The sequence below is a fragment of the Eptatretus burgeri genome, chromosome 1 (assembly GCF_056783735.1).
Source record: "Eptatretus burgeri isolate ZD-2024b chromosome 1, Ebu_testis_v1, whole genome shotgun sequence".
NCBI lineage: Eukaryota > Metazoa > Chordata > Myxini > Myxiniformes > Myxinidae > Eptatretus > Eptatretus burgeri.
This window is the reverse complement of record NC_140961.1, coordinates 22,948,756-22,974,958: the sequence shown is the minus strand read 5'-3', so window position 1 is coordinate 22,974,958 and position 26,203 is coordinate 22,948,756. Positions and strand designations below refer to the sequence as shown.

The 26,203-nt window shown below is 43.8% G+C and overlaps 1 protein-coding gene across 2 annotated transcripts; it reads left to right on the top strand.

Annotated features, from left to right (window-relative positions):
• The first annotated feature begins 37 nt into the window (after nucleotides 1-37).
• On the top strand, nucleotides 38-24,144 carry LOC147034018 (vesicular integral-membrane protein VIP36-like). 2 transcript variants are annotated; one of them, XM_085875130.1, is made up of 8 exons: nucleotides 38-356; nucleotides 962-1,026; nucleotides 7,693-7,810; nucleotides 8,947-9,029; nucleotides 10,589-10,750; nucleotides 12,804-12,918; nucleotides 19,597-19,710; nucleotides 23,397-24,144. In XM_085875130.1, the coding sequence occupies exons 1-8, from the start codon at nucleotides 215-217 to the stop codon at nucleotides 23,576-23,578; spliced, it is 981 nt and encodes a 326-aa protein (XP_085731256.1). In that variant the 5' UTR covers nucleotides 38-214; the 3' UTR covers nucleotides 23,579-24,144. The 2 variants fall into 2 exon arrangements, with proteins under 2 accessions (XP_085731256.1, XP_085731245.1); XM_085875119.1 differs by having other exon boundaries at nucleotides 39-356; nucleotides 962-1,080.
• Nucleotides 24,145-26,203: the final 2,059 nt, after the last annotated feature.

Here is a 26,203-nt window from a genome sequence, read left to right as displayed (position 1 = left end):
GCCTCACGTGCTTCCCAGGCGTGCGCCGCTCCCATTGGCTGAGCCTGGAGAGCGCGGCCTCTCGTGGAGGATCGTCGTCCCGGACGGAGAACTATCGAGACGACGGAGGACGGCGCCACGTGCGGATGTTTTATGCTGCTTGTCCGAATCTCGTGGTGGACACCCCCTCCTTGTGTTTAGTAGTGGACTCGTCCGGGCGGATCGGGGTCTTTCCATGGGGAACGGGCAGGCGTTGTTGCTCTTCCAGCTGCTGCTGCTGCCATTCTGGCCGCCGTGCTTCGCCTATCATTCGGATCCGGCGGACGGCACCACCGGACACCTGAAGAGGGAGCACACCTTGGTGAAGCCCTACCAGTGTACGTGTAACACGCACCTCACACCCAGTTTAATGATCGTCCGCACGACCCACGTGGACAGGGATGGTCGTTGTAATTTTGTTGCCGTTCTCGATCAATGGGTTTATTTATTTATTTTTAAAAAACGAACATATTTGTTAATTGTTGTTAACTCTCCGATTACAAGCCACGGATACACCTGTCCGTCCGTCCTGGACGAGGTGTTCAAATGGTCTCTGTGTACGTGAAGCCTACCTGTCGGCAGGTGTTCTGGGTGGGGCACTGGATTACCCCCCAAAGGTAGCTCGAATTTCACTATAATCTGGCACCACGTGCTCCTGGGGGACAACACCTTCTCGAGGCAGAGCCCCCCCCCCCCCCGGCCAGGATAATGGAGCTGTGTTCCGCACAGGACGGTCCAACATGCTCGTGAGATGCTTCCCACTAACCTCGGGAGAAGCTTGGGCCGTGTTGATGTGATCTGTGTCACGTGTCCCCAGACAATGCAGCTCCGTGTCACCCGGTCAAATGGTCCACGTACGGGGACACGCTCACGCTTTCCTTTGGTCTCGCGTACCTGCGGATTGAGCGTGTTGTTTTGAAGTTTTGTGTTTTTGGATTCCCAGCGGCAGGTTCCAGTGAGCGGGCTCTTTGGGACATCATCGGCAGCACCATGGTGACGAGCCAGCAGGTGCGGCTCACCCCCGACCAGCAGAGCAAACAGGGTGCCATATGGAACCGGGTGGTGAGGCTTGTAACCTGATGTCAGTACGCTCGTGCTGAAGGAATCAGAACACCACTCCACAAGCATTTCCACCTGCTGGTCGTACCTGTACATGCTCATACACACCCGAACCATTTCACCTGCAGATCGTACCTGTACATGCTATTTCACCACACCAGAAGCATTTCCACCTGCAGCTCGTACCTGTATAATCTCTTACACCACACCAGAATCATTTCCACACGACGGAGCTTTGGTGTAAACTCGACATTTCAAATGTGGCTCACTGGTGGCTTAGATAACCCTAAAGGGCGTTAGGAGGCACGGGCCTTTCTTCGTCTCTTGCCCAGTACGGATTAGCACTTTTTTTTTTTTTTAGGAAAGGTGTGTTTTATTGTTTTCAGACGTCACAAAAGGTTGGCCTGACTGATCTAGCTTTGATCTCCTATCTGCGAAAGCTGCACGCACAAGGTTAGCACGTGACCTGACCAGTGACTGCTACCGAGCTGTAAGACGTCCGGACATGCAAACTATGGTCATCTGCAAGTTTATCTGTCAAGCGGAGTACAGGTATACCTCGATTTACGTCTCAGATGAGTTATTGAAAACTGCGACTTAAATCAAATCATTGTTTTTTCCATAAGAAATACAGAACTGGAATAATGTTGTGTGGGAGGTGGGGAGGGAGACGTTGTAATTTTCACCCATGATATTACCTTTTTGGCTTAAACAGAGATAATTTAAACACTCGATCTAACACGTGTTTTGACAGTAAAAAAAAATTGAAATGAAATGATTTTATCAAAGTACAATATAGTAAAATACTGTGTACAATACGCTGTGGGGGTGAGAGTGAGAGTGAGTTATGATCAGATGAAGAAGGATGGAAGGGCTTGCTACTCGTAGTCCTGGCAGGGATTTGTAATGTGTTAAGGGTGCTGGGGATGACCCTCCTCATCTTCATGAAAGACATATTTGAGGATCTTTAACATCCATCAACTAATGCTCGCAGACGGGACACCCGGCTTAACGGTGCGTACCTCTCGGCCATCCTGCCCGTGCACACATAAACCTATCAAACCAGCCACGGCTTGCAGTGAAGGTCTCTTTAGCCGTGGCAGCGGCAACTGAACTCTCGCTCTCCTTTTTCAAGTCATCGCGCAGAGTTTTAGTTTTCTGCTGTATGATAGCTGCTTCACTCACAGGTGTCCTCGTTCTCTTGAGATCCGCAATCCACCTGGCCGGCACACGTTCCATCTCGTCCATGTAAGAGCTCCTTTGTTAACCTCCGCCATCGAAGATGGATGGAGGTTACTGTTTTCACCCCTTTCTGTTTGTTTATTTGTTACTTATGAAATCTAAAGATTTCGTAAGTATATTGATGACTTCCGTCTGTTTGTTTGTTTATTACTTACGAAATCTAAAGATTTCGTAAGTATATTGATCAGTTCCGTTTCTGTTTGTTTGTTACTAACGAAATCTAAAGATTTCGTAAGAATATTGATGACTTCCGTTTCTGTTTGTTTGTTTGTTTGTTTGTTTGTTTGTTTGTTTGTTAGTTTGTTTGTTTATCTTGCCAAAACGAAGTTTTGCAAGATATGTTAGTCAGCTTCTATTTTGTTTTTTTTTGTTGTTTTTTTTTTTGTTTGTCTGTAATCATGTATAAAAAATTCTGCAGAGCACAGTTATCATCGGAAATTTTTGTAACTTCGCATATCAGAGGCCTATAGAGGTCCCTTTCAGTGCACAAAATTTTGAAGGTCAAGGTCAAAGGTCAAGGTCACTTTGGCGCAAATCAGGGGAGTCGACGAAACCCTTATTTTTTGAGTAATTTTGATCGGATCGTCTTCAAACTTCATGGGAATATAGTTCATGGTCTGGCGCTCAGCTGATTAATTTTTGGTGGCGATTGGCCTTGACCTTCATATGTTTTTTTTTTGTTTGTTTGTTTGTTTTTTTTGGTCTGTAATCATGTATAAATCACTCTGCAGAGCACAGTTGTCATTGGAAATTTTTGTAACTTCGCATATCAGAGGCCTATAGAGGTCCCTTTCAGCGCATAAAATTTTGAAGGTCAAGGTCAAAGGTCAAGGTCACTTTGTCGCAAATCAGGGGAGTCGACGAAACCCTTATTTTTTGAGTAATTTTGATCGGATAGTCTTCAAACTTCATGGGAATATAGTTCATGGTCTGGCGCTCAGCTGATTAATTTTTGGTGGCGATTGGCCTTGACCTTCATGGTTAGCGCCTGAGGTCAAACAAATTTGACCCCAAGGTCAAACAAATTTGACCCCAAGGTCAAATTCTCAAGTTTTAGGAACCATATCGTGTAGTACCTCAAGTTGAACACCTCGATGAGTGCTTTCTAGATATGTCAAGCTTGAGACATTATGATGTCATTTGGTGACGTTATGAGGCAAAAGCATATTTTTCATGGTTACTCTGTAGAACGATTCTCATCGGAATCTCTCGTAGGCAGATATTCCTCAAGGAGTCGCTCCTGGTGGATAGCAGCTCTGTTCACCTCAGTGTGACCTCAATTAAGTCACACGTGGTCACCTTTTGGCAAGATACGGATCACCCTCCGGGTGACATTGGTTTATTTGTTTGTTTGTAGGCACGATAACTCGAGAACGAAAGAAGCTACCAATGTCAAATTACACCACGTGATTCAGGAGGGTGGTGGCTAGCGCTGATTAGATTTTGGTCAAAATCTGTCAACGGTCAAGGTCACAGTGAGGTCAAACATTCGATTTTTGATGGTTTGGTACAGAATCATCGTAGAAACTTCTGGTTTGCGTCGCGACCTTCTCCGGAGACAGCTTTTATTAGACAAGGTCAGAGGTCAAGTTGACGATTTCGTAAGTACCAGTCTATGACTGCTTGTTTGTTTGTTTGTTTGTTAGTTTGTTTGTTTGTTACTTACGAAATCTAAAGATTTCCTAAGTATATTGATGCCTTCCGTTTCTGTTTGTTTGTTTGTTTGTAGGCACGATAATTTGAGAACGGAAGGAGCTACCAATGTCAAATTACATCACGTGATTCAGGAGGGTGATTGCTAGTGCTGATTAGATTTTGGTCAAAATCGGTCAAAGGTCAAGGTCAGAGTGAGGTCAAACATAATTCCGTAAATTCACGTGGAGAAATGGAGTATTTTTGCTTCGCTCGACGTTACGAGTTCATTTTAACTTCGATTTTAATTTTGTCTTCGGTTTTTGCGATCGCTTAGGACGCTTAAAAGTCGGTTGTAGAAATTCTGGTAAAAATCGGATGTTTTGGAGACGTTTTAAGATTGTATAAAAATATTTAACTTGACGCGTCACGGGTCGTCCCATGATGCACCAGGTCGTCCGCTCGAGCAGACGCGTCGTTTAGTTACGTTAAGGTATAATTGCGTGGAGAAATGGAGATTTTTGCTTCGGTCTACGTTACGATTTTTGATGGTTTGATACAGAATCATTGTAGAAACTTCTGGTTTGCGTCGCTACCTTCTCGAGAGACAGCTTTTATTAGACAAGGTCAGAGGTCAAGTTGACGATTTCTTAAGTACCAGTCTATGACTGCTTGCTTGTTTGTTTGTTTGTGAACAGTATTACGGAAAAACTCCTCGACGGATTTCAACGAAACTTGGTGGGGGGGTTAGGTCTGGTCCAAGGATCATGCCATTAGATTTTGGACTTTGTCCAAAATCCAGTATGGCCGCTATGGCGGCCAATTTGAAAAAATATTTGAATTTTTTTTTTTTGCCTTTTTACATGTTTTAAGTGATTTCCAAACTCCCCCTCCCCCCAAAAAAATTGTTAGAGAAAAAAAATTATTTGCAACTTTTTTTTCAACAAAATTTCGATTTTTTTTTTTGCATTTCTTCATGTTATAAGTGATTTCCAACAAAAAACATGCCAAAATTATAATTGCGGCTGATTTTGGAACTTCAGGTGGATATACCCACGTAAAATCAATTTCTGTCTCAAGGAATCTAGTTATGACGAATGAATTGAGTATGTAAAAGGGAAAGTTGCAAACTATAACTCTGAACACTGTTGACGTCAAATTGAATGAATAGGATATCAGGTTCACTTGAGTGACCTAGCAGTGGCGGAGGTTTTGCACTCTACCGAGTGCTCCCCCTCTAGTTTCATAATTAATTTGGATGTTAATGACGGAGCACGTTCAGCAGTTTCACGAATTTGTTCTACATTTTAAAAAATACTGTACGTACGGTTGTTGCAGGCAAACATAAGTGCCGACCAACATCGACAGCACGACCGCCACTCGCCATTCTGTATTTAACGTGCAATTTCACCTCCAGATTTACAGGTTTCCACACTTCCTTAGCCACAGGGTCACTCTTATCACCACCTGCATGCTCACAACTCATGATGATGATTTTGTAAGGACAGCACGTCTGACCAGCAAAATTGCAGAATAAAGTACAGTGAATTTTACACCGAAGTTACGTCGTTCAAGTCATGTGCTTTGGCTTTTTCCGTCGCCAATTTTCCTGTTCCGCCCAGTCAACTGAACTTCAATTTAATTTAATTTGATTGCCAGTGGCAGAAAAATTTTCATGTTTTGTGTGGACAGTAATGAAGAATGTTAATACAGTACGAACTAGAGCGGGAGCACTCGGGAGGGTGCAAAACCTCCGCCGCCAATACTGCTGGGTCACTCAAGTGAACCTTGTATCTTATTCATTAAATATGACGTCAACAGTGCTGACAGTTATTGTTATTTTCTCCAACATTTTTTTTTGGGGGGCGGGGGGGTTGGAAATCACTTAAAGCATGTAGAAATGCAAAAAAAAAAATTTTCTCCAACAATTTTTTTTTTGTGGGGGGGGGGGGGTGACCAAGTCAAAAATCTAATGGCATGATCCTTGGACTATACCTAACCCCCCACCAAGTTTCGTCGAAATCCGTCGAGGAGTTTTTCCGTAATACTGTTCACAAACAAACAAACAAACAAAAAAAACCTTGCATAAAGGTGACCACGTGTGACTTCTTTAAGGTCACACTGAAGTGAACAGAGCTGCTATCCACCAGGAGCGACTCCTTGAGGAATATCTGCCTACGAGAGATTCCGATGAGAATCGTTCTACAGAGTAACCATGAAAAAAATCAGTTTTTTCGTCATGACGTCATCAAATTACATCATAGCGTCAAACTTTTGACAGATCTGGAAAGAACTTATCAAGCACTTTCATATGAGGTATTACTCGATATGGTATCTAAGATTTCAAAATTTGACCTTGGGGTCAAAAACTTTCGACCTCCAGCGCTAACCATGAAGGTCAAGGCCGATCGCCACCAAAAATTAATCAGCTGAGTGCCAGACCATGAACTATATTCCCATGAAGTTTGAAGACGATCTGATCAAAATTACTCAAAAAATAAGGGTTTCGTCGACTCCCCTGATTTGTGACAGTGACCTTGACCTTGAAATTTTTATGCGCTGAAAGGGACCTCTATAGGACTCTGATATGCGAAGTTACAAAAATTTCCAATGATAACTGCTCTGCAGAGTGATCGATACGTGATTCCAGACAAAAAAAAAAACAAAACATACAAGCTGACTAACATATCTTGCAAAAACTTCGTTTTGGCAAGATAACAAACAAACAAACAAACACAAAGTGGTGAAAACAGTAACCTCCGATCTTCGATGGCGGAGGTTAACAATGGCCATGGTCGTGGTGTGTTCGACTGTAGTGCTGTCTAATCGGTCTAAATTTAAATTACGTGCAAGACGACTGGTGCAGGTACAAGGGCACAGGACACAGGATGCAGAAGTGTTCCTCCATCCATGAAGTTTGCCTTTGCCGGCACGCACACAGGCACGGCAGAGCCATGCACGGTTTGTCGTTGACGCGTCGTCTTTGAAGTGTGATGTAGCACTCACTGAACAAACGTCCGTCACGATTCGATGTGGACACGTCTTGAAACGGCAAACCACGTGTGCCTGTGTGCGTGCACGCAAACTTCGTAACAACGACGATCTCGACGTCTCGGCGTAACACTGGGCGGTTCAGGAAAATTGGCGACGGAAAAAGCCAAAGCACGTGACTTCAACGACATAACTTTGATGCAAAGAGACGTAAATCAAAGCCTGGGCACATATTGATGGACGACGCAACTTCGAATCGACATAGATCGAGACGACTTAAATCGAGGTATACCTGTGCATACATGGTAGTATTTAACGTAAAACAAGCACATGGTCTCGTGAAAACCCAGAAATATACACATTTGGAATACCTGTCGTACCGTTCCAGTTCATATATAAAGATCACTGGAGTACGATTCGAAATAGGATGATGCACAGTGTACTGTTTTTATCAGCAGCAACAAAATGATCTCATGACAGTCCAACTGAGGCCTCAGAAATCCTAAAAACCCAGGAGGGAGCTTGACCCATGTATTTGAATTGCACCTCAACCCCCTCACACACACGCACACACACACGCACACGCACACGCACACGCACACGCACACGCACACGCACACACTTACTCAAAGTAAATCTTGCCCATGGAAGTGTAGCACGAGTTTATATTTGAGATTAGACACACACTGTAAACAAACATATCGACACTTTTTGTACTTCCTGTCTCCTCCTCGCTCCATTGTGCCCAAGCCTTGTGGTCTGGTGGATTGGGAGCTGCAGGTGCAATTCAAGGTGCATGGCGAGGGGAGAAGGAACCTGAATGGTGATGGTTTGGCGTTGTGGTACACACGGGATCAGTTAAAACTCGGTAAGAAGTGAACCTTGTCCGGCTGAGGTTGTTGGGGAGGAAGGAAGATAAATTCCATTGTTTCTCAAGCTTCATGTCTTGGTTTTATTGTTTGGTGGATCAAGGTATTGTTCCCCCATAAGATCAAGGTATGACAGGGTGTTCCCCCATAAGAGTGAATCATTTATTTATTTAATGACTCGTACAGATGTAAAAGGATTTTGATGGAAACGGTTACGAATCAAGAACTTGGTTTCAGTTTCACGTGTACGTCGCGGAGCGATTTGGAAGCTTGTAAGTTCTTTCAAGATGTCTGCCTTCTTCTCAGGCAACTTTTAGCGTGTCGTGGAAAGTCATCTCAGTTTGTCCCATTTCCTTAAAAATGGACTGAACTCTCCTTCATGACACCATCAAAATGAACATCGATCTCACCACTGCGCAACACGTGATCAAGAACGGTCTCATCTTGTTTGATCATCCCCAACATTTCGAGTAAATGAGGTGTGAGAAATTTGATCCTCCTCGGTAATCTCGTGGAGAATGTGAACCTTATAAGGACGCAGCTTCGCTTCTTTCGACATACAGTGAACCGAGGTCATGGACGTGTTCGACTACAAAGAGTCCCCTCTGTACAGACCTTTATGGAAGTGTTCCAAAAGTTGTGAGGACTTCTACAGATGTCTCTTCCACGCACACCTTGATGGTGTGAGGCCCGGGCGGTGCAAATGACAAACAATATTTGACTAAATCAAAACGACGAATTTGTAAATTGGATTTGTGGTACTGACTCTTTTACGCCATGTTTCTGTGAGAAACGGTGATTAACGAGCATGACCGAGCGGGATCCGTGACCGAGCTGGTTCCTTCAAAGCAAGGCTCATTGTAATCATAAAATACCGCTTTGGATTGTAAGTAGTTATTATCGAATGATCTACCTGTAGAGCGAGGAACACAAGCAGAATCGAGTCCTGTGGCTTTCAATTTAAATATGTAAGGTTTTATTGATATTGGAATCATTGATATGAAAAAAAAATCGTTCCTGCTTATGTGGGACACCTTGTTACCTGTGGGGTAGTTGGATTGTAAGTTCTTTGCACATACCCCTTTAAAAAATGCCATTTAACTATATCACGTGCTCCCCTCCTTCCCTTTGGCAGGTCCTGTGTTTGGAAATGCTCAAAACTTTTCAGGAATGGGAATCTTTATCGACACCTACTACAACGAAGGGAAGAAGACTGATGTACGTTCGCTCATCTTCTTTCATGACCTTTAACGTACCTAATAGAAGGGACCTGCCGTTGTGAGATCGCACCTTTTCAAAGTAAATTAATCCATGCCTTTCTTCATGGTGCGTGGCACACTGTCATTTCCTTTGTAGAGCAGCAATCCATATCTATGGATCTTCCTGAAAGTTCGATTTGCTCGTATCCTTCTGTGAACACTCGTTTTCGAGGACAGTTCAAATTCGATTGACTCTGAATTTCCACCGTCTCCCCACACCAATGGATATCTCGAATATTTTTTTTTCCATTAATGTACAACCCGTCAGTCATTTATTACCTCTGCCACCCAACGTCGATGGAGGTTATGTTTTCAACCCTGTCTGTCTGTCTGTCTGTCTGTTAGCAGGATATCTCAAAAAGTTCTGGATCCAGATCCAGATACTAGAATTTTAAAAGTGATTCTTCACCATTGAGAGATGGAGCCAAAAATGATATACAGTATAGCAGAATATCTCAAAAAGTGATGGACGGATTCAGGCGAAACTTCATGGACGGGTTGGGTGTATGACGAGGACGAATCGATTCAATTTTGGTGAAGATCAGGATCCGGCCAAAGGCTACCTGGTGAAGTAGGCTACCAAATGTAAATCGCTCAACCTGGTGGAGGCATGCACTCTGCCGAGTACCATTTTAGTTTACAGACTATAAACAATTATACCCACATTGCCTCTAAACGACTTGCTTTCCTCTTCAAAATGGTTTCTTTGCATTTTTATCGAATTAAAAAAATATATATATAAATATATATACATTTTCCTTCTCCCACTTTCCATGCTCTTAATGCCATTCCTTCCCTTTTTTCACACTGTTCTGGGATTTTCCAAAGCAATCTCTAAGTGGTAGAGAAATGTAATGGACTGAAAATACAGCAACTAGTTTAGTTGGTAGAACGCACACTTTGGGAGGGGGAAATAATAGTCCGTGACTAGTTTGAGCCAAGGTGTGTTGCACGTACTTTTATTGGACCCATAGAGTTACTGAGGACAAATGACAAACAGGCAGACAGAGCAGACCTGAGAGAACCTACACGCCGCCATAACGGGTGTTAGTCACATGCTTTAAAGCCTTGGGGTCACATCGATCAAAGGTTCATTAATTTGTGTGCCGTCAGTGGCTGCTCATTTGTCTCATTGTAGCAAGGCTCCATGGGATCTTTAATGTCGAACAACTAATGCTGGCAGACGGGACACCTGCCATAATGTCCATCTGAAGGACGATGCGCTTGGTGATGTAACTAACGCCCAGCCGAGGAAGCACCGATCCGACGGTTCGTCGTCGGGTCAGGAATCAAACCCAGACGAGGCATCTCAAAGGCAAACGTACTACGTCTGCACCATCGTGCGTGATGAGCTCGGTGGTAAATTGTTCCTCTGAAGGTCACAGGAACAATGGTGCCTTCATCACATCGCAAGTGGCCTGTCTGACACAACGCTGAATCCCGCTGTGCACGTCGGATCATTTCCGTTATTTTACCTCTTCCTTGACATTGTCTTCCTGTGTCTTCTGCCATTCACAGTTACAGTATCCATACGTATCAGTGATGGTAAACAACGGAACGCTTCACTACAACCATGATAAAGATGGTCGACGCACGTCTTTGGGAGGTTGCCCGATTGCCGTACGTAACGTGAAGCACGACACATTCATCTCCATCAAGTATGCCATGCAGCAGATCACGGTACGTCACTGTATCTACGCGCGCTTGAAGTCTCTGAACTACATTCCGATGTAATTTGTATTTTCTTTTGCTCCCTTATTCCTGCTCACTGTGGGCAATGTGGGTGGTAAATTATTGTTGACAATTGTAAGGATTGCTGCAGTAATTCAGAGTACTAATGGGTACCCCATCGCTCCGGGCGGGAGTACCCGCCTCGGCCCACCTTCGGTGGGCAATGTGCTGCGGACCATTCTTGGAAATGCACTTTATAATTTTTGAAAGAAATTTTATTGATCACAACATATCATACTCCATATCTATATAATAAAGTAGGATTGTCTATCTCCTTGTCTGGCTGTCCCTGAACTAGTCCCTCAGTTTTGGGGGCTAGCCCAACCAAACTTTCTGGGGAACCTTCTGGGGTCCCAGCGGGTGTCTTAAGATGGGTGGGAGAATTCCTAAATTTCTCAATCCAATTATGATTGAGTTTACTCATACTTTTGGGGTCCCTGCGTGTCATGCCTGGATTAACAGTGCCCGAGGAGCACAGGCCGGGGCCCTTCACCCTCACACTTTACCTTTATTCTCATTTTTACTTTGATTCATCATTTATCAGTGAATTGCTATGAGCTGGAAGTATGTTAGCAACCTTAAGCTTGTGATATTTCCTGTTAATACCTTCATATTTCAGCCATATTTGTGTACAGTGATAATTGTACGACCTCTGAGCATGCCATGCATTCGGTAACTGTAATGGTGAAGCATTTCCTCGCCATAGGTTGTAATTGCTTCTCGGCACGAGGAAGGTGGTGAAGGATTGAAAATCCATTCAAAAAACAACTTTTCTCTCCCACTTCTCGGGTCTTCCCCAATCTCGCGAGAGTTCCCTTGTTCCCCATCCCACCACATCCCTCCCATTTTCACAGATCACCGATTCCGTCCCAACTCAGTCCGGTCTCCGGCTCTCAGTGATTCACTGGCAGTATACCATAACGCCTCTGGTGGAGGTATAGAGCATATTCATGCTGAGCAGCAGCCCTTATAGTATAGGAAAGTGCTCAATGTGTGATAACCGAGCGAACACACCGACTTTGGACCAACGTCAACCCTGACGTTAGGCTGTTGGCCGGTGACGTCGCCGCTTTTACAAGCAATTGCAAATGTTGGCAAATAGACGTAGTTTTTACAACCAATTGCTTTTACTTTTCCAAACGTTTACGCCGTCCAGCTGTAATGTGTTCATTTTATCAATAAGGATTTATTTCTTTTTAGTATTTAGAACTTGAGATTTCATCGTGAATTATTATTGTTTTATTGTGTAATTATTTCCCAGTTTGCCATCAAAATCCTGGAGAGGTAGTTTTAAACTATGAACGGATGAGCGGCTCACAGAGGGTAAACACCTTCCTCAACCCAAAATCAGAAGAAACTCAACGACTTCTCAAATATCGTCCAATAACATGTCTACCAACAACTTACAAACTTCTGGCAGGATTTATGACAGAAATGATGTTCCACCACCTGATGTAATCAGTATTTTAATAAATTTGGCTTTTAGTTGAAATAAAGGGAAAAAAATTTTTTGTCAATACAAGGAGGATGGTGGTGCTCTGTGCCTTTACAGATGCAGTGCCCAGGACCCTCGGGTGTCTAAATCCCACCCGTGCTTGGCACGCGCACCTTGTGCACACCATAAGATAAAGGAGATTATTTGTTATACCAGCTACCACCAAAGGTGGCGTTTATTTGCACCACATTTAAATTTTGGACTTTCGTTGACATCAACGTTTGCACCATTTATAGTAAGACAACAATTCAATGAGAAGAACACGCACCCTCGCGTGATTATAGTGGAAGAAATTTGAACATCGATCTCACAATGTCAACCGTCTGGCTAACAGGTTGGCCTTTGGTGTTAATTCAGATTGAACTGCATCCCATGTGACTTGCACATAAGATTTAATTAATAACCAACAACTCTTTTAAATTTGATGTGTTAGAAAGGTGAGGCTTGGTGCTCACCTTATAGTAGATGTTGTTTGGTACCCGAGCATTTATTTTTTAAACTTTACAGTTGAAGGTGGATGTGGAAGGCAGGCACTACTGGAAAGAATGTGTGGAAATCCGGAACGTCCAACTTCCTACGGGCTACCATTTTGGCGCATCGGCGACGACGGGGGATCTCTCTGGTACGGACGGGTCTGATGTTTTGAGCCATATCCTCCTGATTTATATCAGGGTTAAGTATCCCACTTTCATCATACCAAAATACGCAATTTGGTGTCTGTCTGTCTGTTTAACCACGATACATCCGGTCGTTACTTATCCAATCTCAACCAAATTTGACAGGAGGACTACAGGTCACATGATAGAGGTTGTGGCGTCTTCATTTGCCCCCCTACCCAAGGGGGTTTTCCGCCTTGAGAAAAATCCGTGTTAAGATGTATCGATAGCTTATCGTGGCATTTTTCCAAGGCCGCTTCTAATAACAAATAACACCATCATCAGCGTCGTTTTACATTATCATGGCATTTTTTCCAAGGTCACTTCCTCTAAAAAGTTTTTAATAATAATATGAATGATAATGATATTAACACGTCGCCGTCCTTATGTCACGTGAAGAAGAAACAGGACATCAATAATTTCATTTTCGGAGGACATTTTTCCCCCCATCTTATATATTATTTCCGAGTTTGTGGTTTCGTGTCGCGCTATCTTCGACTTTGTTCTGCGCTCGAGTAACGTGATATTCGGCTTACATTATCTCAAAGACCATATGAGTTGCATGGTACAAAAACAAGTAAATAAAATGTTTCTGAAACAGTGAAATCGTATTCCACTTACTGCATTAAAGTAAAATTACTACTGATACTCTGCATCAGTTCCTTTCTCAAACACACCCACCCCAACATGTCGCGCAGAGCGTGGGTTATGCGAGTTCAAAATGGTGTGTCAGTAATAATGATAAGAGCATAATCCTTATTATGATTCAAGGACCGGTGTTTGTGTGTTTGTTTGTCATGCTACTCCTTCTACAGTTCTGGGCTGATTACTCTATAATCTATACACTAAAGATAATTAATAACATCTCAATACACTAATTGGAGTCATACCGTCAGCATGACCCCAATTGGTGAAGAGAGGTGTTTTTATCTTTGCCAATGGTTTTGGAGGGGAGGGAGAAGCAAATTCTCGATGTGAATGTGTATCGTGTAGCGCCGCCTCCAGGTGGGGGAGGGTATTACAAGTCCCCACCATTTACAGTACGGTATTCCTGTCCCCACGTTTTCCAGTGCAGTGAGGGGTTTTGAATTAATAAGCAGTAGGTATGTTTTTGCTTCATGCATGTAATGTGGGTTATTTATTTATTTATTTTGGCATGTACAGAGCTGTCATTTGCCTATACACCACCCAAATAAAGGCATGCGTCAGAAGAATGTATTGCGTGTTTGGAACGAGATCGCCTGTAGGGCGGGTACTCTGCGAGTAATTTTCTTACTTACTTGGATGTCGAGGCTGGAAGGCGATGTTTATTTGCCCCTCGTTACTGCGCTGATGCATGTATTCCTCTTGTAGGGTTGGTACTTCAATGGATGATTTGCCCGGTGTACTTTCAATGATGACTCAATCTGGTTGACCGTTTTTTTGCATTGACCGCTCTTTCAGGCGGTGAGTTCCAGTTGTTGATGCTTCTGACTGAGAATGCATTCCGCCTTAGTCTGGTTCCACAGTGGTATTTCCTAATTTTTCAGTCTGTGCCCTCTGGTTCTCAACCCCTCAACCATCTCAAAGAATTTCATGGCCTCCAGGTTATCAAACTCCTTGACAATTTTAAAGACCTGGATGAATTCTGCTCTTTGTCTTCTATTGGCCAGTGTTGGTAATTTCAGAGCTATCAGTCTGTGAAGGTATTCCAGATGTCATACATCAGGTATTAGTCTGGCAGTCCTTTGTTGTACTTTCTCCATCAGGTCCTCGTCCTTTGTATGTAGGGTACCATATAAGGTTGCAGTTTTCTCGTGTCGGCCTAACAATGGTCTTGTCGAGTTGAAGAATTGCTTTCTTTTTTTTATAATGCTGAGAAGGATCTTTTAATGATTCTCAGCTTCCCGTTAGCTCTCTTGGCAGCGTCAGCAGCGTGAGTTCTGAAGGTTAGACTTGTATCGAATATAATGCCAAGGTCTTTTTGCTCTTTCCCTTCCTTGACTTCCTTCTGCTCTGAATCATCAGGCAATAGAGTATGTGCATCTCTGATGTATTTCTCCTCCCATAATGGACTACTTTACATTTCTCTTCATTGAATGGTAATTGCCACTTCCTTGACCAATCAGTGACAGCATCCAAGTCTCTTTGAAGGACTTCGGCATCATCTTGACATTCAACAACTCTGTGCATAACTTGGTGTCATCAGCAAAGCGCTTCAGATTTGAGTCCACATCGTTTGGGAGATCGTTGATGAAGAGGATGAACAATTCTGGTCTCAGTGCACTTCCTTGTGGGAATGCTGCTCACAACATCCACCTTGTGCGAGATCTTTCCTCTCACTTGAACTTTTTGTGATCGTCCAGTCAAGTACTCCTCTATCCAATTTAGCAGACATCCTTCGATTCCATACAACTCAAGCTTGTGAAGAAGGTGCTGGTGTGGCACACTGTCGAAGGCCTTTCGATTATATATGTACATGCAGTCAATATTGTCCCCCTTCAAGATCTCTTGTCCAATGCTCAAGAACCTCCAGAAGTTGGGCTTCACTAGATCTTCCACTGCAAGATCCATGCTGCACTGTACGTAGTAAATCGTTTTCGTCCATGTATTTTATCAGGTATATTGTTATTTTTTTCTAAGCAATAATAACATCAACGTTATTACAAAATAATAATATTATTAATAACAAGAGCAAGAATTGATCTGCAATACATGTTCCCGACTGGTCCCAATGAATGTTCGGGAGATAACAATTCATTTGCGTTCGACGCACGCTTGAGCCGATACGGAATCAAAATGAAGAAGAAGAAGAAATCCTATAACCCACTGTATTTGGGTCGATTCGGCGAAATAAAAGGAAAAGCAATTTTCATTTACTGATATCTTTTGTAGACGAGAAACAAATTAAGTCATGTGACTCATCCATCCATCCATTGGAACCACACTCTGTTCAGAGCATCGGTGCTGCCGAAGCAGTCTCCTGGGCTATTGGGTACAATCCTGGACGGGTCACCACTCTGACACAGGATATCAGCATGCTGGCACTCATTTTGCCGACCTCAGAAGGATGACAGGCAAAGTCAACCCCATCCATCCATCCATTGGGACCATACTCTGTGCAGAGCGTTGCTGCTGCCTAAGCAGTCTCCTTGGCTATTGGACACAATCCTGGACGAGTCACCACTCCGACACACAATACCAGCAAGCTGGTACTCATTTTGTCGACCTCGGAAGGATGACAGGCAGAGTCAACCCCACCTGGTATTAATTCAATGGATGAGCAGGATTTGAACTCAGGACCCCATGATCCCAAACCCACCACCCTAACCATTAAGTCAACACCAGGCATACATCATGGTTATATACCCGGTATCATTCCAATTGCACTGGGCCATGGACTAACACTCAGGCCTAAGGCCTGCTGATCTGTGCTGCTTCACGCAATGGTGGCGTATTCTGTTATTGGGGTGGAGTTAGGCCAGCTGTCCAGCCAATGGGTGTAACGCAGTGGGGTGGAGTCAGGGCAGCTGAACACTGATCCATGTATATGTGATTTTTTTTCCGAAGTTCAAAAAGGCTATAACTCTGTGAAAAATTGATGAAATGCCCTAAAACTGCAACTTGTTCTGTAACTTATCACAATAAAGCTGTGTACCAAGTTTCCGATGAATATGTTAAATCGTATGGGAAAAAAGTCTGAAAAACCACAGGTGGTACAGATGGATGAACAGACAGACAGACAGACAGAGAGCAAACCTACAGTCCCCTCCGGTGAAACCGGTAGGGAATTAATAACGCCCCCGCCCCCCACCTCAACCACCCAGCCAAGTCGAAAGCATCATTATCACACATAATAGTTTGAGAAAATGTATAATTAGGGGAAAAGGACTGAAAACACGTGCCCCCCTCTCCTTCGGCTGCTCTCGTGTTTCTCCTGTCGGAAATTCGTTTTTGTTGCTCTGAAGTATCCTTGGGCCTTACATGACCAGACCTGTCTTTCCTGACATTTTAATTTCCTCCAAAAAACACATTGGGTTATAATACGAGTTCCCTAAGAACAAACGTTGACGCAGTTTGAGTCTATTAGCCTCATTAAGCCTGTGTAATGGCTGCTAACCTATGGTTGTTTGTTCATGCTCCTTTATAAATGCTGCATATCAAGCAAGGAAGCAGCACGTACCATTTTTGAAGTCTTTCGTATGACTCGGCCGAGGTTCAAACCCCGGACCTCCCAGATTCAGAGTGGACGCTCCAAGCATTCCACCACCAAGTCTGGTGAATGTGAACCGAGACACCACGATGCGGTGTTCGTATGAAACCTCATCACAGGTGTAGTATAGAATGTCTGGGAAATTCCTCGATTGGAACCACCAGAGGTTTCTCGTATCATTGAGGGAACTATTGAAGTTGACTTTAATTGGCCCCCATTGGGTAATCGAGTCCATGGGAAGTGGCTCCCTCCCTAAGCCTGTGAAAGGTATATAAAGGTGAAAGTTGGTTCTTCCTGTAAATTTATTTCTTGGTTTTAAAATAATTGATCTCTTGATTTTTATCTTTGATTCAAGCTAGAATCGGACTCTGTGGTTTAATGGTTCGAGCATACGCTCTAAGTATGGGAGGGCGGCGGTTCAAACCCTTGTTGAGTAATACCAAAGACTTAAAAAATGGTACATGTGCTGCTTCCTTCTTTGATACTCAGCATTTAGAAGGATAGAGCACAGACAAACAACACAAGCAAGGCAATGGAAAAGCACCCGGTATAACCCTTTCAAAAAAACTGCTTCAGCAGCACCGACGCTCTGTAACAGAGAATAGTACAGGTTTTTTTTTTTTGTTAAGCCAGAATATCTAGATATTTTAGCAGGTGGAGGTTGAGGGAGGGGAGGGGGAAGGTTTGACTTTACTACAATTAATCAGCAAGATACAAGGCTTCCAGGATAGCCTAGAGGTATGCACACTCACCTCCATGCTATCTAGCGTAGGTGGGTCATTCCGTGCCAACTCACCTAAATTTCAAAAACCTCCCCAGGTCACCTCCTCAGATTTTGCTGGAAAAAATCTTAAATGTAGATCTATATGGCTCTACCCACCATGCAAAAGATCACCACTTTAATTGCTGTTTGGAGAACATTGCGGAGTTGTGGCTCGAGGTTCTTGCTGGCGAGGGCCTCTCTGTGAATAATACAATGAGTGAATTTGACATGCGGCGCCACTTCCAAAACTTTAGCTTTCAGTCCTCTTCTTGTCCCCTGCATGGCACCAGCTCCATCTGTACACACAGAGATGCAATTTTCCCAACTTAGCCCCTCCTCGCGTATTTTACTGTCCAGTTTGTTAAAAATGTCACGACCAGTGCCAGTTCCTTCAAGTGTCGAGCAAAACAACATTTCCTTGTACATTCCCCTCGTAGCTGTATCTTGCAAAAACAAGTAACTGTGCATCACTGAAAACATCCGTTGTTTCGTCAATTTGGAGGGAAAATCTTCCACTTTTCTTCACTCGGTCAATGAGCTGCTATTTAATGTCATTGGCCATTTCACCAATGCGCCTCGCCATTGTGTCATTGGACAGTCTGTGGAATAGTCTCAAGTGTGCTAGCTATTTTTTCACCATGCATAGCTCTGGTCATTGCAATCGCTGCTGGGCGGATCAGGCTCTCTGCAATAGTATGGGGCTTTTGGATTGAGCAACCAGGTATGCCACTTCATATGAAACCAACAGGGCTTTGACAGGGATTGTAGAGTGCTCACGTACAATCATCTCTTGGCTCTGTCGTTCTCCCTCCTTACGACGAAAAAAATTGAATGGTTTGTCAATGTAGGATGGGTGTTTGGTTTGTAAATGTCTCTTCAATTTCACTGGTTTCAAGCTGTGGTGAGCAAGCACTTCTGAACACAGAACACTCTGTGGATATTCCACTTCATTTTTGGCTAGGCATGTGAATCCGTTCTGCAGAAAGTCAGTCTGATATTTCCGACGCTTGTTGGAGGCCAAATCTGCCGCCGGCGCCTTACGTTTTTCAGTTGAACTTGTAACAGTTGGCCCACCTTCACATGTGTCGTCTTGGTCCGCATCTTGAGCTGGAAGACGTTTTTTGACAAGCCACCGATCCTTATTCAGCCACCTTGCAGTAGTTAGCTAGCACTAACATTGACTTTCAGCACCCGCCACTGTGCTTCTCTCTCTGTCTGTCTGTCTGTCTGTCTGTCTCTCTCTGTCTCTGTCTGTCTCTCTCTCACACACTAATTTCACTTGCTGCTCAAATCTGTTTCATAATGACTACATTATAACATTGGTATGGGAGATTTAAATGAAAAATCATTTTCAAAAAATATTTATGAATTTCTTTATTATATATTTGTTTATTTGTTTGTTTTTACAACCTTCCCGCGACCCCCGAAAACAATCTCAACCCCAGGTTGAGAACCTGGGAACCAGATAACCTGCTACTCATCTTGTAGTGTTTGATGTGATCCCATTCAAATCCTTTTTTGAATTCGATCACTTATCATCCAGAGCTAAAAAATGACAGGGCTTGTTGCTTTCATACAATGCTAATTAATGATATTTCTTCCTTTGTTGAATCACTTTTCGTTGTTGTGGTTGATTTTATGTTTTGATTTCCAGGGTAATTAAAAGGTTCTGCTGCTGCCTGTTTACAGACAATCACGATATCATCGCAATGAAGGTGTACGAGCTGTCGGTTGAGCGATCTGAGGAGGAGAGGTTTCAGGACTGGTCCAACGTTATCCCAAGTGCTGAACTCATCCTACAACGTAAGTTGCTCGTAAATGATGTGCGTTTGGCCCTGTCGGAAATGTAAGCAGAGGCAACAAACTGTACAAGGTCCTCCAAATTTCTTTCAGTTTCATGTTAAACAGTAGTAGTAACTGTTGAAAAGTAATCTTTTTTTTTTACTTCCGGTAGGTGTGCCCCACAAAACGCCACAATATAAGCTATTTATACACGTCATGGTAACATAGCACTTGTCCAAGGAGGACAAACCCCTTCGAGAGAGGGGATATTATTCATATTCATATTATCAATAGGCCTGGTGTTTGCTTAATGGTTAGAGTGGTGGCCGGTGGGCTTGGGATCAGAGGGTCCTGAGTTCAAATCTTGCTCGGCCGTTGAATTGATACCAGGTGGGGTTGATTCAGCCTCATATCCTTCCGAGGTTGGCAAAATGAGTAGCAGCTTGCTGGGATGATTGAGCCATTCAAGTATCCTGCGTCGGAGTGGCGACCCATCCAGGATTGTACCCAATAACCAAGGAGACCGCTTCGGCAGCACTGATACTCTGCACAGAGTATCGTCCCAATGGATGCGTGCGCGCGTGTGTGTGTGTGTGTGTGTGTGTGTGTGTGTGTGTGTGTGTGTGTGTGTGTGTGTGTGTGTGTGTGTGTGTGTGTGTGTGTGTGTGTGTGTGTGTGTGTGTGTGTGTGTGTGTGTGTGTGTGTGGTCGGTCAGGACAAATTCAGAGGTAAAACAGAACAGGTCTTCCTATTCATGTTCAGCTTCATGCTCAAAATATAACATTCGATTTAAATAAGTTGTTCCTCGATCATAAACTGATAAGACGGACAGCCACCAAATTGCGTATTTTATGTGATCTATCTATCTATCGAGTGCAGCCTGTGGCTGCTGGTTGCATCATTGGTTGGGACGTGGCTATGCCGCTGATGCAGTGTCCCCCTTACCAGTACACTGGTGCTCATTTTGCCGACCTCGGAAGGATGACAGGCTGAGTCAACCTCCTGGTGTACTTTAATTCAGCGGCCAATGGGGCTTGAACTCAGGACCCTGGGATCCCAAGCTGCCACCCTAACCACTAAGCCAACACCAGGCTTATTTTATGTGATAACCAACGTTAACAAAAACACTGATCCACACGGCGATGTCATGCCCCCCCTCCCACCCACCGACAATCCTTTCATACATAATCCCATTAACCCTCAGAGATTACTTTGTTTCCTTCATTCCTTCTCTCCTCTTTCCCTTTTCGTTCATTGCCTTTCTTGACATGTTCACCTGCGACCCCACTGTTACTTCATTGGGTTTGGTTAAGCAAAGCAATGCAACTTTTTACATTATGCCACCTCTCTCTCGTTAATGAGCTTTGATCGTGAAAATTGTTCTAAATGTATGAACATTCAAGTAGTTTAAGTGAAATTGGTAAATGAGGGCACGTTAATGAGTGGGGCACAAGGGGTGGGTTTTTATACAGGTATAGGCATGTTATTATCCCCACACTTTACTAAACAAACGAGGGTAGTTGTGATCGGCTCCGTCCGTCCATCATGCTATCTCCTCCTAAACGGTTGTGCTGAAATTCCCCGAACTTGGTAATTATGATCACCAAATGGCAAGAAGGTGCGAGAGCACTATTGATTTGACCACGCTCCCCCCCCCCGCCCCCACAATTACAGGCACATTTCAAAATGAAACTTTATCGATGCAATCAATTTTGGGGTATTTGACCCCCAGTTCATGCCCCAGGGGGTGAGGACTGTGGGTCACATGGGTCAAAACCCCCCAAAAATTTCAACTCAAAATTTGATACTTGGTCATTGCTGGTGGAACTTTTTGCCATCTTTCAACTTTGCTTTCGATGGAAAGTGTCGATTCGCAATGGCGTGCCAATGACCGCTCTCGGACGATGTTTGCGTTCAGTTGCTACGTAGCTCTGATCTTTAACCACTATTTATCAACCTCTTTTTTAGGTCATCTCTACCGAGATGACCTAATAAAGCCAAACCAAATGTCTGTCCGTCCGTCTGTCAACAATTTTTCTTTCTGATCTTGATGAAAATTAGTATGTGGGTAGAGGTCGATGAGTGTTGCACAACGATATAACTTTTGTCCGGGTTCAAGGTCAGGGACGAGGTCACGAGGTCACGTAAGTTATAAAAATCGCCATTTTCAAAACCTATCTAGTCTGCCATTCTACAAGATATTCGGCAACTGTTTATTGATTATGATAGTAAAAAATATTATCTTGTATCTAACCGGACAGATTTTTGAATTTCCTTCCCGTTTGATCGTCACGTGATCTGGAAGATGGCCAAAAATGCCGATTCGATTCACAAAGAAGGAAGGAAGGAGAAATGAAATATAAATATAAAACACATTTTCCGCCGAAGGTGCAAAAGTTTCAAAACCCGAAATGTAAACGTCGGCATTTATTTTCAAAATATAATTTCGTGCGAGCGCGCCAAAATGCCGAGTCACCTTTAACCAAACTGCCTAGTAGAACTGCGCAGTAGTCCGGTCATGACGTCTGAGCAGTGGCCAGCGTGGTTCAGATTGACTGTGGTTTCTGGGGCGAAGGTGATTGTTAAGAAGTATGTCGGCGGTATAAATTCGAGTGACTGTATTGGTGATTTAATCACGCAACATCTTGACAACGAATATTCTGGCCGAACGATTGCATCAATTTGGTGCATCAGCAGGGATAATTCGCAGGCTCCTCTCGATCGTGCCGATATCTAACATAATCACCGGCGGACATAGGGCTGCAGGCTGTGGGGCGAGGCCACGGATCCCGGATGAGGGGATAAGTGATAAATTATGCTCCATGTTTTGGGCTTTCTGATTAATATATCAATGAGTACATTCCATAATTAATAATTAATGAATCTGGCATGCAAAATGTTTTTTCATACCTGACATGTTACTTTGTGCAGTGTCACGAAACTTCTGTGGAATTAATCATTAATGAATTTGCTCGCTGTAACGATTTTTCAAACCTCAATATCTCTATAAATACTTGACCAATTTTCATTCTGAAAGTTGCATTATAATCAGTGAAAAATAATCTACAGGATTATCATAATCTCCGAGAGCTAAGCCTATTTTTTCTTCTTTTATTTTTCTACAACCGGAAGTGAAATGTCCCCAGAGAGTGGACGGACCGGAAAACCACGTATTGCACTTACTGGTGATTCTGATGTGTTAATCCGGGTACTAAATGAACAATACATATTTATTAATTATGTCATTAGTAGTATTATCCTAGTGTATCTCTGTGAACTATTTCAATCTAAACGGTTAGTTTGGACTGTTTCGTGGTTACCTGAACTGAACATTGAGAACTTGTGGTATTATAGAGATGACCGTCACCCCCACACAGGGGTAATTTTATTCCATGACTCATAACTGCCTACTTGTTCTGATGCAAGTGTCAGTTGGTTGTTTTGACGTCTCTACGGACGACACTTGGGTCAAGCTATTGCATCTGTCTGTTATTTTGCTTTTTCCTGCATCACTTATGTGGGCAAGACCTGCCATGGGCAAAGTTCACGTATCAGGGTGCGACACAGGTACGATAGGCCCAATGCTTTATAAATGTCTTTTGACCCTTTTCTTCCCAACTAAGCGCTCCGTTCCTGTTTATACTTGCATTGTCCACATGTGGCATTGCTCCGATGTATCCAGCAAACCCTGTCCGTGTTGCATGCAGCGGAGGAGGACGAAGATGCAGAAGAGAAGAAGAAGCTGCAAGATGAGTATGAAGAGAAGATCTGGGCCATAAAGTTCTTCTGCCTGGTGTTCTTCAGCATGCTCGCGGTGGTGGTGTTAGCGGTCGGTTGTGCTGTGTACATTATTAGACGGCAAGAAGAGAACCGTAAGCGCTTGTATTGAAGGGTGTTCGAATACTGTGGTTGTACTGTAGTGAAAGCCTTGTGCTCTGAAGCTACTCCGTTTTACTCTTGTTTTGCACCTTTCTTGTTCGTTTGGCACTTTGACAGTTTCACCAGTCTGGCCTTCATGCTCAATGTCATTGCTGATGAAACTGAAAAAATAACTGTTTGTTTATTAATTTATTTTGTCCTACCTCTGATAAAGTTTAATTATTAAGGTTTCACCATCATCGAGTTAATGGTGAAGGGAACACATCAGAGGGTCATGAAGTGAAGGAACGGGGCAGTTCTATTTCTGTCAAGAGCTGAAAACATCCTGACGGTGTGTGTTGAAAGAACTCCACTTATGGACAGTGAGGGTTTCTTTTCGTTGTTTGTCAAGACAAACTAAAAGGTTGTTTTAATTGTTGTCCAGCTAAACATGTCTTGTTTTCTGTGTGTGATTTGTCTTTCGTTTGTTACGACAGGTAAATGTAGAAGTATTGTATCCAACACGACTGTACTAGTTATACCATCATTCGGACAATGGTACAAAGGCAACTGTAATAAATATCTTTGTTGCTTATACAGAGGACTTGTTACATGTGCAAGACTTTCAAACACCAAACGAAGTCGAGTGAAATCGAGTGAGATTCACTGCACTCTGCGTTAGAAGAGTTGGAAGAACAGCGTTTGCTCAACAATGCAACTGAAAATGAGTGGCACTTTGGCCAGGAGGGTGGTGGAGGAGGAGGAGGAGGGTGGTGGTGGTGGTGGTAGAGAGCATACCTCCAACCAGGCTGAACAGTTTACGTTTTGTATCCCACTGGTATTCCTGATCTGAACCAAAATCGAATCGGCTTGTTCTTGTCACCTTCCCAACTCATCCAAGTTGTCATAACTCGTCCAAGTTTTTGAAATATCATGCCAGACGTCATTTTTGGCCTCGTATCTCGATGGTGATGCCCCGGTTAGAATAGGTGTACCATATCCCTGCGTGTCGTAAGAGGCGACCAGGGTTGCGTCAGGAAGGGCATCCGGCGTAAAAACCTATGCCAAATCATTATGCGGACAACAAAACGAATTTCCATACCGGATCGGTCGAGGCCCGGGTTACCAACGACCGCCACCGGTACCGGTGGTCAGCAGGGTACCAGTGGAAATTGTGCTACTGCTGGGCGAAGGAGGAGAAGGAGACGGGGAAGGCGAGTCCGGAGGCAGTGGGAGAGGGGGAAGGGTAGAAGTGTGGAGGTGAGAGTTGGAACTCTGAATGTTGGGACGATGACTGGCAAAGGGCGAGAGTTGGCTGATATGATGGAGAGAAGAAAGGTGGACATCCTGTATGTACAAGAGACCAAGTGGATGGGGAGTAAGGCGAGGAGCATTGGAGGTGGTTTCAAACTGTTCTACCATGGTGTGGATGGGAGGAGAAATGGTGTCGGGATAATCCTGAAGGAAGATCATGTCAAGAGGGTATTGGAGGTGAGGAGAGTGTCTGACCGAGTGATGAGTGTGAAGTTGGAAATTGAAGGGGTGATGATGAATGTCATCAGTGCATATGCCCCACATATGGGGTGTGAGATGGAATATAAAGATTTCTGGAGTGAGTTAGATGAAGTGGTGGAGAGTGTATCCAAGGATGAAAGAGTGGTGATTGGAGCAGATTTCAATGGACATGTTGGGGAAGGGAATAAAGAGGATGAGGAGGTGATGGGGAGGTATGGTCTCAACAAGAGAAATGTGGAAGGGCAAATGGTGGTAGAGTTTGCAAAAAGAATGGAAATGGCAGTGGTAAACATGTATTTCAAGAAGAAGGAGGAACACAGGGTGACATACAAGAGTGGAGGAAAGTGCACACAGGTGGATTACATCTTAAGTAGGAGATGCAACCTGAAAGAGATTAGTGACTGTAAGGTTGTGGCAGGGGAGAGTGTAGCTCGACAGCATCGATTGGTGGTCTGTAGGATGACTTTAGAGGTGAGGTTGAGGAAGAGAGTGAGGGCTGAACCAAGGACCAGATGGTGGAAGCTGAAGGAGGAAGACTGTTGCGTGAAATTTAGGGAGGAGGTGAGACAGGCGTTGGATGGTGGTAAAGATGGGTGGGATGATTGGGCAACGACAGCAGAAGTTGTGAGGGAGATAGCTAGGAAGGTACTTGGTGTGACATCTGGACAGAGGAAGGAAGATAAGGAGACTTGGTGGTGGAATGAGGAAGTACAGGAAAGTATAAGGAAGAAGGGGTTGGCGAAAAAGAAGTGGGATAGTCAGAGAGATGATGAAAGTCGGCAGGAGTACAAGAAGTGGCGTCAAAGCAAAAAGAGAGGTGGCAAAGGCCAAGGAAAAGGCATATGACGAGCTGTATGAGAAGTTGGATACAAAAGAAGGGGAAAAGGATTTATACCGATTGGCAAGACAGAGGGACCGAGCTGGGAAGGATGTGCTGCAGGTTAGGGTGATAAAGGACGCAAATGGGAATGTGCTGACGAGCGAGGAGAGTGTGTTGAGAAGGTGGATGGAGTACTTTGAGGAGCTGATGAATGAAGAAAATGAGAGAGAGAAGGTTGGAAGAGGTGGAGATAGTGAATCTGGAAGTGGGGTGGATCAGTAAGGATGAAGTGAGGACTGCTATGAAGAAGATGAAAAGTGG